Genomic DNA, 12,400 nt, shown 5'->3' with positions numbered 1-12,400 from the left:
AGATCCTCTTCATTTTGCCTCTCTTCATGAAAAAAGCTAATCCATCCATGGAAGTATTGTAATGGATTTTTTATATGCTTGCCTATGGATTTTATAGCGATCTAACCCTCTCATGTGGCAAGCTTTGAGTCTTCCCTATATATATTATATAAAGGAAGAGTTTCATGAAACTGTAAGCTCTTTTTACTCTAGGAATTTGGAAAATATCAATCCGAGAAGCACTTGTCTCAACCCACTAGCTGAAAGAAAAGGAACCATTAATTGACTAATTAATTAAAATGACTTAAAAAGAGCCATTCATTATACACTAATTAATATATTTTCAGATTTCCAAGGGAAGAGAGTCACTGACTAGCTAGTTTTCCTGCCAAGCCAAATCATCAACTCCTAGTTACAAGCTTAACAGCTAGTTGAGGATGTCGGGGGTAGTGAAGAAGGTACAACATGAAGGCCATGTAGCGAAGCCCTCAAAGAATTTAAAGGATTTTCAGGCCAGCAGTGTCAAGAAGGAAGGTGTTAACACAACAGCAACGAAGCACGAAAGCCTTGTGAAGAAAGAGGCGCACGTCAAGAAGGAGCTCGGATCCCCTCTCAAACACGTTACTAATAGCTCTGCAAAGACCTCCTTCCACTCTGCAAACAACAACAAGGTTAACATGTGTATGTGTGTGTGTTTTGATCGCCAATTTAGACTAATTTTTACGTTTGATCGTTGCGAAACTTTGCGGAATTCCATTTCCTGGTTTTAATTCTTGAGCTTAATTTTATAATTAAGCTAATCTACCCATCAATTTCCTTGTTTTTCCCGTGGCAGCCATGTGGGTAGGCCAAGTAATCTAACGATAGATCCATCATTGCTTAGCACAGGGACAGATGTGTTGGTAAAAGCAACGAAATTACTCGCCTCATCAAACGTGGGCGGGGCTTGAATGGGTCAGATCCCCTGATGCGAGGGATGGGTGGGCGAGATCTTTCCTTGGGCATAATGTTTTAAGAACCTGTCAATAGATAATTTGGTAGATTGATGCATTTCTCACTCACACATGTTTGGCAGGGCTTTGAACCCTGTGTGTGTGTGTGTGTGTGTTTTTTTTCCTGAAGCCAAAGCCATAACCAACAAACCAAGGATCAAAAAGCCGCTCCTAGCATGATTTTCTACTTCTTATTTAATTCCAGTCGTATGCTGAGATTATGGTTAAAAGCTGTTGTAATTTTGGTTGACATAGCCCTTCTGATCACGCCCAGCTTGCAGCATCAGTTTACAAGGCATCATCGTCAAAAAGCACTCCGAAAAAATCATCAAAAGATGACACTGAGAAGAAAGAGAAAAAGGTTTACGAGCTACCTGGGCAAAAGCATGACCCTCCAGATGAGGTGTATATGCTATGAAATCTTATACCTATGTTTAATTGCTTACAAGAGTTAACATTGGAAAAATTCTTTAAGGGAAGATCTTACATACCTGTTTTGTGGTTTATCAGAGGGACCCACTCAGGATCTTCTACGCGAGCTTGTGCCAGCAGAATCCTAAAAGCAAAATGGCACAAGTCTGGTGCGTGGAAACTAACCGTTTTGCTGTTTATACTGTGCATGTTTATACTGTGCATGTGTGTGTGTGTGTGTCCTCAAGCAGGGTGAAAATGTTTCGCCAGGAGGTTTTATGCTGGTTTTGACACAATTGCCCTAGAAACATTTCACGTGTTCTATCACAACGAAAACATGTTGTTTTGGTGACTATGCACTGTTGTGCTCTACAGAAGCTGAAAGTTTTTGCACCAATCCAGCTACCTTGTCCCAATGGACATGCAGTTTCCCATTGCCATTTCCACTCATTTTTACTCCCCCACCTTGACCGTTCTTGTTTCCTCGAGGACCCCTGTTCCAACGTCCCCATTCTTGTTGATGGCAACTATTATTTGCTTATATTTCTGGATATGTAATAAGTTCCAATTTTGTGACGAAGAATGGTCCTTGGAAGTATGGACGCCCAGCCTCCAAATGCATCTGCCTGGAAAGGTGTCCATGCAACCTGGCTTTCGTTGTCAGGGCTTGGGCTGTCCAATGTACCTGTGGGTCTTGCAACTTGTTCACACAGGTATCCAGAGCCTGGTGCTGTTGGAATTATTTGAGTCTCAGTGGTGTAAGGCTGTTTAGGTCCTGTCTGGTGTGAACACCCTCTTAGGTGTGAACGCCCCTTATTAAGGGCTCAGAAGACAAGGCCTTGGTATAAAAGCGTTATACATGGTGGGAGTATCATCACATAAAACAATCATTCTTGTTTGGTGCAACTCTGTCATACTTGAGCTCTATTGCATCTCTCTTTCTCTCTCTCCCTCTAACGTTTGTGCTTCACGGCCATGGCTTGAGCTCCATATCTCTTCTCCCTCAAGCCTAATCTCCTACATGCACATATCCACATCATGAAGCTGTTCCAACCTCCATAGCCTGGACCTGTGTTTTCTTTATGGTATCAGAGCCATGGACAAACCTGTCCTTTCGCCTATAGTCAACTGTGTTTTTCTTCGAACAATATGCTTTGCGTTTTTTTCCGCTAGGTGAAGCCCCAACCTTACGTGTTTGTTATCATTATCAATGTTTATTGCTGCATTTGTTTCCCCTTCTACTACCTGCTCAGAGATCTGTTGCCAATCCTCTGCCTGCACTGGAAACGTATCCGGGCTCTCTGGAGTTTGAATGCCACCTGCGGCCACCGACCAGAGCCGTGGCCGCCTGTTACATCGGCTGCTCACAGGTTTTGCCACCACGGCGCCACCGCTCCTGGTGGTTAAAAGTCCTCTTCTGCCGCCGCCTTGTCACAACCATTGTCAACGCTGCCCACCTGTGGTAACCCTTTAGTTTCTCTGGTGGCCAAAACCCTTGGAGTGCGCTCTGGCCGGAACATTTGCTACGCAAGCCTTCTGTGTTTTTTGGACCCTCGCATGTCATCATCACGTGTCCACGACAAGAAGCTCAACATCAAGTCCAGGTTATAAACTGCATATTTGGTGTGAACTAAGGTAAAAGATCATCAAAAACCTAAAGCTTTCATTGTTTCTTTGGGCTTCTCTGCTCCACAGCCCTCTGCATCAGAGTTTAAGCTTCTACAGCATGACAAACTTGGGGCTTTTCTGCAAAATGGAAAAAATCATCGATCTAAAGCATGCGCAGTTCCATAAATTAGGGGGTTTCTCAAGCATATTCCATGTCATCAAGATGAAGCCTTTGCTTCAATAGAAATCTGGGGATTTCTCTTCTAAATCAAACTTGTACCATTCCGGGTCCTCTGCCTTGGCCCATGAGCCTAAAACGACAGTCCAAGCTTCCATTGCTTGGAAACGATGCCGCAAAAGAGTCAACAATTCTCTGCCCGGGTTGTCCCCCAAAATCTGAGTATTTTTGGAAGTCTTTTTGGAGTTGTTGTAATGCCTTGATGCTATAAAAGGCAAAGATGTATTCTTATCCCAGTTGGGAGGGGCAACTAAGTAATAATCTTAGCTTTGGTCGTAAGCTAATTGAGGGAATAGTTATGGAATGGGAGCTGCGCATGGCTAGGTCGCCTCTCTGCAATGATGTGATGGAGTTGGAGGTTGGTTGCTTCTTTTGCGTTCTGGTCTCACCACCTTCACTCCAAGGGGAGGTGTTGGAATTATCTGAGTCTCAGTGGTGTAAGGCTGTTTAGGTCTTGTCCGGTGTGAACACCCTCTTAGGTGTGAACGCCCCTTATCAAGGGTTAGGTCAGAAGATAAGGCCTTGGTGCATATAAAAGCATTGTACATAGTCGGAGTATAATTACATAATACGATCATTCTTGTTTCATGCAACTCTGTCATACTTGAGCTCTACTGCATCTCTCTCTCTCTCTCTCTCCCCCTAACCTTTGTGCTTCATGGCCAGGGCTTGAGCTCTATATCTCTTCTCCCTTAAGACTAATCTCCTACATGCACACATCCACATCATGAAGCTGTTCCAACCTTCATAGCTTGGACCTTTGTGTTTTCTATAGGCACTTGAATAAGCTAGTTACATTTGTGTGCAGGACAACGCACTATTTGTTTGTCCTAAGACCTAAACTTGATGGTGACTCGCTATTGAACCTTGGACCAGGATTCACTACATGGTGACTAGTCAATGCTCATTAAGAATTCAAAAGGTTATTTTGCACTTATGTACAAGTACGGCCATGTGGAACCTTAGTGTAACGGGTGTACATGACATCCCCTCCTACTTAGCTTGTTGACGGGAGATGCATGACTTTCAAGTAATCTGTCAAAAATGCTGGATAGTTGTGGAAAATTTTATTAGTGAGCCAAACTACTTCACTTGTGCCCTCCAACTCGATGGCAGACAGACACGTTGAAACTCCGAAATGACAAGCTATGGCATCACTTGCCCACCTCTTTCAACCTTTGCTTCTTCATGATCCTTAGATGCACCCAATTCCCTTCTGATACCTTGGAGTCTTGTTTATGTTTGTTGGCTTGCCTAGTATAGGTCTCTTGTGCTTCGGCCAATCTACTTTTGACAGTACAATACCTTTTGATATGTTTTTGACACTTTGTTGGCCTTCGGTACATGTGAATTTGTTTGTCTCATCGATGGTCTTCCGAATGCCACGTTGTATGGTGTCCTATCAATTGAAGAGGCAAACAAGTCATTCAACACAGCTTGAACCAATAGAAAAGTTGTTTCCACTTACCTTGTTGGTTGTTGGCATAACACGTTATAACGACGATGGCAAGTTGGTTGTATATTTTGGTTTGCTTGTTTGTCTTTGGGTGAAAACCACGATTTAGTACCAAAATCATGAAACAGGTCCCATTCTTACACTGTGGTCCTAGGCACACTACACACTGGGTACCAAACACCGAATAATTAACCTAGCAACATCTTCAATGTTTTGTGTGCAAGGGATTAGTATCACAAACTTACTATATCTACAATAGTCAAGCAAGTTGTATTTCTTGGCCTACACTTGGAAGGAGATTCGTGATAGTCTGTGGAGATGTTCTGAAAATCAGTGAAGGTTGCAACAACCCTGCTTGCTTACCATGAGGTACTTACGTATTATAGACTCGACAATCTGGCACATATGTGAGCATGTTCTCCCTAATTTTTGGCCACTAAAAATGCCACTTCTAGCTTCTCCAAAGTAATGCTTATGCTTGGATAACCACTAGTGATGGCTTCATGCATGCTATGGAGAAGGGTTTCCCTATGACTTTTGAGTACATGTCATTGGTCCTTGTAAACAAGCCAATTGCCATGTGTATTGTAAAATGGCTGGGTCGTGTGCTTTTTGTTTCTTGTGTCCATTGTGTACCAAACTCCTTAGTATGCCTACTTGTGTTGCATGTCTTTTATACCATACCCTCCAGAGGGATGGATGGTTGAAGTTTTCCCTTTTTGACTGAGCCATAGGGTTGGAATTTCCTAGAATGTACTCAATCAATTTACCATATTGTTGGAAAATCTGATTGTAGCCATTTATATGGTAGTGATTTGTGGACATAGGCTAATAATGGGCCAAGGCACTTGTTCCCTCCTTAGGAGGTTTTTTCCTCTGAGCGTGTGTACACTCTTACGAGTGAGTGTGTAAGTGACCGTATTATGTCACTTCACTTGTGCTTCACTATCTACTTTGAGTGCTTCTCTCTATCTTTACTTGCTTGCTGCATCTGTGTGTGTGTTGCTATCTTTGTCTCCACTCCAACAATTGGTATCAAAAGAGGTTCTCTTGGCCCTCACCCCTTCGTCATCACCTTCTCGAGTTGCTCTTTTAATTGTCTCAGATTGAGCTATCAACTTAGGTAAAGAAGGTATACCCTATAGTGTTTTGTTAACTACGTTAATATAGTTTTTTGCGACTTTCTGGCCGTTTCGAGGCTCATTCGCATGTTGTAAGGTTTCCCAGAAATCTCGGGGGAGTGTCAATTTGAACTATTGTTGTTTGATTTTACATTTGATTTACAACTGCTTCTCTGTTGTCATTGACATCACATCTTCGAACTTATCATCAACAGCTTCATCAGCATCATCATCATTTTCATCTACTTTTGCATCTCTACCAGTAACATTTCTACACTACCATTTTTACACTTTGCCAGTAACATTTCTACACTCTACCATTTTTACACTATGCCAGTAACATTTCTACACTCTACCATTTTTCATACATTGCAAGTTTCTGCGTCATCAATGATCTTCTAGCAACCATCTCAGTTGCATGTAGTGGACATCTAATACTTACAGGTTTTTGGGATATTTACATTTTGTGTCAGAGATTTGTTATTTGCAAAGTGAAATGAGAGGTAGTGATGTATTTGGGATGCTTTCCACTGAGGATAATCTTGGCGGGACCAACTACCTGTTGTGGTGCTATATAATGCGTCATATATTGGTCGCTTTGGAATTGTGAAACCCCTACCCTCTACTAAAAGAGAAACCATGGTGCAAGACTAGCATAAGGGTAGAGAACTCACATGGGGCCTCCATATATCAATATCCTATCGCTCGGCAATCCAACTGGAATTGTGACACCCCTACCCTCTACTAAAAGAGAAACCATGGTGCAAGACTAGTCTAAGGGTAGAGAACTCACTTGGGGCCTCCATACATCAATATCCTATCGCTTGGCAATCCAACAGCTTTCTCAATATAGCTAACTGGAATAGAACTTATAGTAGGAATTGAGTACGATTCCTCCAAAATGTCCACTTCATAATTCTCACAAATAAGAGGCATTGGCGGCTCTTGTAAGCCTAGCGGGGTGTGCAGTGATAGACTCAACCATATGTCCAAGAGATAAAAAATATAAAGAGAGAGAGGGGAGAGAGAAAAGGGAATGGGGATCTTGCACAGCACACTACGTTGAGCGGGGAACAGGCCCCGCCCCCTTTCAGGAATTTATTCAGGAACAATCCACGGGCATGCTGGCCAGGATCAATACAATCAATGAATACAAAACAAACAAATATGCCGATGTAGGATATCCAAGTTGATGTCGACGTACAAGATCTCTGATGTTGAGCACACCACGAGGATGACCCACAAGTATCTCTCACCAGGCTAGTACCAAATCCCAATATCCAAATCTAAATCCAATGAATCCAAGTCCAATGAATCCAAATTCAAATCCAAGTCCAAGTCCAAGTCCAGATCCAAGTCCAAGTTCCATAACCAAGTTCAAGCTTCATGCCCAACCTATATGTCCAAGTTCCATGTTTATGTCCAAGCTTCATGTTTATGTCCAACCTATATGTCCAAGTTCCATGTTTATGTCCAAGCTTCACGTTTCATGTCCAAGCTCTATGCCCAAGTTCTCCATGTCGAAACTAAATGTCAAGTCCAAGAAACACTCGCTCATCCTATGAGTAATCTCCACAACTCCTATGGCCTTGTCCATGAAGAAAACCATGGAAAAGCTCTTCTCGCAAGAAAACTGATATAAAACCTGTTTTAATGGTTTTTGGGCAATAAAAACATCCAAAAAGCAGTTTTTGGAGCAGTTTTAGGGTTTCTGAAATTTCTGTCCATACAGCTCCTTATGTGTCTGTATCGCCCATGCATATGCCCATACAAGTCTAGGGATGACCGTATATCTGAAAAGCAAGTTGGAGAAGGTGTTGATGGCGAAGAAGAAGCTCTCCATGATCATAATGACGCCCACACACTCCACGATCTCCTTCGTTCTTCAATGATCTTGTTCATGGTACTACAAGAGAAGTCCAATCCTTTTTATACTTGTAAGAGACCTTGCTTTTTGCCAAAAAGCCTTCATGCTTTTGCTTTGCCTTTTTAAGCTTTGCTTTTCTCTTTTTACTTTTATTAATAAAATATTACTCAATTTTTGGTGCTTTGCTTTTCTGGCTTTAAGGCCTTGCCTTTTGGCCTTAGAGTTGCTTTTGAGAAAGCGCCTTTTAGCGTTTTGGTCCGGCTCAGTCTCCTCTTTCCAATGGTGTCCTTGGCTTGTGGTCAACCCTGTTTGACTTTTTGCTTTTTCTTGCTTTTTGACCAAGAATGGTGCTTTTTCTTAATCAATCCTTACAGACCCTGTCCCCATGTCTTCTGCCACCTGTCTGGTGTCCGGGCATGGATTTCATTATGTGAAATAGAGCTAGGAGGGCCAAATAGTTACATTCCCTCCCTCTTACATCGTGAAATAGAGCTAGGAGGGCCAAATAGTTACATTCCCTCCCTCTTACATCGTAGTTGTCCTCAACTGCGGACCGCAAGTGTTCCAAGCATGCCCATATCTTCCAAGTATATCCGTGTGTTCCAAGTACATGAAGTACTTCCATATGTTTGAAAGTGCATCATGTACATCCATCAAGTACATCCATATGTTGCAAGGTACTAGCCCCATCCGGTGAGCTTGTGCATCTTGTCTTTCCCTATATCTGTGGTGTCATCTGCTCATCTGGCAACATCTCAATGCCTTTTCTTTGACGGATGTTCTTGTTCTTGATGGTACTTCTTCATGGCCTGTCACATGTGTTAGAAAAAAAAGTAAATGCATACTTACCTCTTGCAAAAACTAGACACAAGCTAGTCAACAAACAAGTATCCATCATTTGCGTCTACTGGGTATTCCAGGTATTGGCCAGGTAGTCTGGAGCCCAGTGGACTATCACATGCCATAAATCCAAGCATTGTCCATACATCAAAAACAGCACAAAGTCAAAGAAATTCAAACATACATTAGTATGCAGTACACAAGTAATGATCCTCCTGTTCATGGATTGTCCTGTTTGGTTTCATCGAAACCGTGCTGAGCCATTTGGCCACTAGGACCGCTCAGACTATCCTAAAGGGCATCTGGTCACTAGGACCGGCCGAGAGTTCATCAATAGTCATATGGGCCATCTAGTTGCATTGACCGCCCGACTATGAAATCCAATACAGTCATCTGGGCCATCTGGTCGCAATGACTGTCCGACTGCGAAATCCAATACAGTCATCTGGGCCATTTGGTCGCAATGATCGCTTGACTGTGAAATCCAATACAGTCAGTCATCTAGGCCATCTAGTCGTAATGACCGCCCGACTGCGAAATCCAGTACAGTCATCTGGGCCATCTGGTCGCAACGATCGTGCGATTGCGAAGTTCGATATATCTAGCATCGTTGTCATCCAATGGGTCATCTGGCATTGTTGCCTCCCATATACAAATCTCGTTCTGGCATCGTTGCCGTCCAATGGATCATTTGGCATCGTTGCCACCCAAACTAGAGCATGTCCAAATAACCATTATAAATAGAATAATGATCAATTCCAGTCCAATATATATACAGTGAAGAGGGCTAGAGGTATGATCCCTCCCTCTTGAATCTGTCTTGATCGCAAGACGTCCATATCTGTACTGCAAATACATCTGGACCAACCACTTCCTCAATGCTCATAAGCTCAAAGTATATCTGGATAGTCCTAGAAGTACTCCTCTGGCATCCATTTCACGTCCAACAGCGAGTAACTCTTGAATTCCAAGAAGAACTTTCTGACCATTGTCTTTCCTCCTTTTCTCACAGAATGAAACACAATCTGTTCTGGCTCTTCCACCCTTGGTGGATTCTTCAAAACAGGTTCCTCTGGGGATAACCTGTACATGGTTTCAATAAACTCTCTCGGAAAACGTTATATATCTTCCAATGATCTGAAAGGTCCAACTGATGACATATATGGTTGATCTTCTTGGTATCCTGAAAGGGCCATATACCATCATTCCTTGACTTTGGCAATCCAAAGATAAAATCCATAGCAATATTCTCCCATAGATCATTCAATGGGTGCAATAATCCTGCTGGTGTTTGTCGATCAAACTTGACCTTCTGACAAAACAAACATTCTCGAATCATAAAGCTCAATGTCTTTCTCATACTAGGCCAATAAAAATAGCTCTTCAAAGCTTGAAGTGTAGTCAAGGTGTCTCTATGCTCCATGTATGGAGAAGCATGGCACTCTTCCATTACTTTGGCCTGAATTCCTTGTGTTACACATGACGTGGGTTTGTATCATAAGAAAACCCATTCTTGATGACATAAAAAGTCACCAAATTTCTATTCTGCAATCTGTTCCAAAACATTTTTGAAATTCTCTTTGGTATTATAAGGATCCTTCATCAAAGTGAAATCCATATGGTAACCCATAGAAATCGCATGGCTCAAGAGTCTCCGAGATAACGCATCTACTTTCTTGTTGGCTTTGACATTCATCGGCCACAACATGGCCTGCTTGGTTCAAGACTGCTCCAATGCAATCTCATCATGTTCAACCACAAAAAAAGGTCTAGAATATCCAACACTGATCCTTTGCTAGCATAAAGTCTCAATGCTTCAAAAGGATTCTGTTTCAGCTTTGGTCCACAAAGATCCCATGGCTTTATTTGTCGAAACATGCAATGGGCTAAGCACCACTGCAAACCATTTGTCGAACTTCCTGGCATGATGTCAATCTGATGATCTTCCGATCTCTTTGGCTTCTTTGCCTTCCTTTCCCTTACCTGTCTTGAAGAAACTCCATCTGAAAGAGTAGGCCTAGGTGTAGCTTCCTTGTCTCCTCCATGATAAATACAGCGGATAGCTCTAGATCCTTCTGCAATGGTGACTCGAAAATAGGCTTTAGCAGCTTCAACTCCTTTGGCTTCAGTGGCTCAATCCTTGATGAAATCTGTAAACATTTGAGCCCTTCTTTGCTCTTGTTCTCTTTTTGTTCTCCAAGAAATAAATTCTTCGTCTTCAAGAGGTCGCCTGAACTGCTGAAAGTCATCGTACTCTTCTGATGTCATGGCCGCGGTTCCCATCAAGAATTTCTGTAACAACCTCATGGTCATTCCTTTCGTGAGGCCCATGGTCTCCCTTTGCTCTCGACATGGCTCTGTCACCCTAAGAAAGTTTCTTCAAGAGAAATCTTGCTCTGATACCACTGTAAGCCCAGCGGGGCGTGCAGTACAGACTCCTAGAAAACTTGTTTTAATGGTTTTTGGGCGATAAAAACATCCAACAAGCAGTTTTTAGGGTTTTTGGAGCAGTTTTAGGGTTTTAGAAATTTCTGTCCATACGTGCGTACAGCTCCGTATATTTCCATACATGTGTCTGTATCGCCCATGCATATGCCCATACAAGTCTAGGAATGACCGTATATCTGAAAAGCAAGTTGGAGAAGGTGTTGATGGCGAAGAAGAAGCTCTCCATGATCATAGTGATGCCCACACACTCCACGATCTCCTTCATTCTTCAATGATCTTGTTCATGGTACTACAAGAGAAGTCCAATCCTTTTTATACTTGTAAGAGACCCTACTTTTTGCCAAAAAGCCGTCATGCTTTTGCTTTGCCTTTTTAAGCTTTGCTTTTCTCTTTTTACTTTTATTAATAAAATATTACTCAATTTTTGGTGCTTTGCTTTTTTGGCTTTAAGGCCTTGCTTTTTGGCCTTAGAGTTGCTTTTTCAGAAAGCGCCTTTTAGCTTTTTGGCCCAGCTCAGTCTCCTCTTTCCAATGGTGTCCTTGGCTTGCGGTCAACCCTGTTTGACTGTTTGCTTTTTCTTGCTTTTTTACCAAGAATGGTGCTTTTTCTTAATCAATCAGACCAAGAAGGTATGCACTACTGAGCTCGAACACTCCGAGACCACTATGCCGACCATAGGAGTCCACAAGTCTCACATCGGAATCCAACAGTTGTGCCAAAATTTAGGGAGCCGCTTCTGATAGCCATACCACACCCAAGGCAAGAACACTCGAGCCAACCAGTCACAGGAGCCACATGAAACTGACGTGCAAGTCCAATCCCCTGACTTGCCTTGCCCAATACAACCGGAGCTGGCCCTTGTCTATCACATCAACCAAATAATTCAAGGATGTGTTTGCATCGAAGTACATGGACATGAAGAGAGTTCCACCTTAAGTTGCAAACATACAATTCCCATCATGGACGATGGGGGAAGGAAGGGTTCATCTGTGAGGGAGGGGGTGGCTGGGGCTGCAAGCTCGCGCCCGTCGAAGGCTTTGAAAAGTTTTAGAGCCTCGCAGAAATTTGAATGCATGGAGCGGGATCACGACGAGGCAACGGTCTCCAGAAAGAAGGGGGGGGGGGGGAAGGGTTCCGCGAGGGTATTGGGGATACCCATCACCGTCAGGGGGTTGTTGAGATAAATGCTCGCAATAGTTTTCTGACAAAACTGTATCCTCCCATGTCTTGCTAGCCTGGCATGCCTTGTGGCGCCACTCTGCTTTGGAAGTCAAACGGTGGTTCCACCTCGGGCCAGCGGTCTGTCACCCTCTTGCACCGGGTTCAACCGAGGCCGGGCCCTAGTGCTCTAGTGCCTAGGGTTGGTATCCCCCCCACCCCCTTGATGAGTATCTGAACTGGAAACTGGGGGGGGGGGGTGGCGGGGACCATTCGAGGTGC

The 12,400-nt window shown here is 43.2% G+C and overlaps 1 protein-coding gene across 1 annotated transcript in view; it reads left to right on the top strand.

Annotated features, from left to right (window-relative positions):
• Positions 1-304: 304 nt before the first annotated feature.
• Positions 305-12,400, top strand: part of LOC147608974 (uncharacterized) — a 29,546-nt gene continuing 17,450 nt past the window's right edge. The window contains exons 1-3 of the mRNA XM_086788597.1: positions 305-650; positions 1,246-1,374; positions 1,482-1,552. Of these exons, the coding sequence (XP_086644723.1) occupies positions 417-650; positions 1,246-1,374; positions 1,482-1,552 (434 nt within the window). The 5' untranslated portion in view covers positions 305-416. The remainder of the gene's footprint in view (positions 651-1,245; positions 1,375-1,481; positions 1,553-12,400) is intronic.

This window comes from Cibotium barometz, chromosome 52 (assembly GCF_041138505.1).
Source record: "Cibotium barometz isolate CiBa-2024 chromosome 52, ASM4113850v1, whole genome shotgun sequence".
In the NCBI taxonomy this organism is placed as follows: domain Eukaryota; kingdom Viridiplantae; phylum Streptophyta; class Polypodiopsida; order Cyatheales; family Cibotiaceae; genus Cibotium; species Cibotium barometz.
Note: the sequence above shows the minus strand (reverse complement) of the source record. Positions and strands in the feature narration are given on the sequence as shown.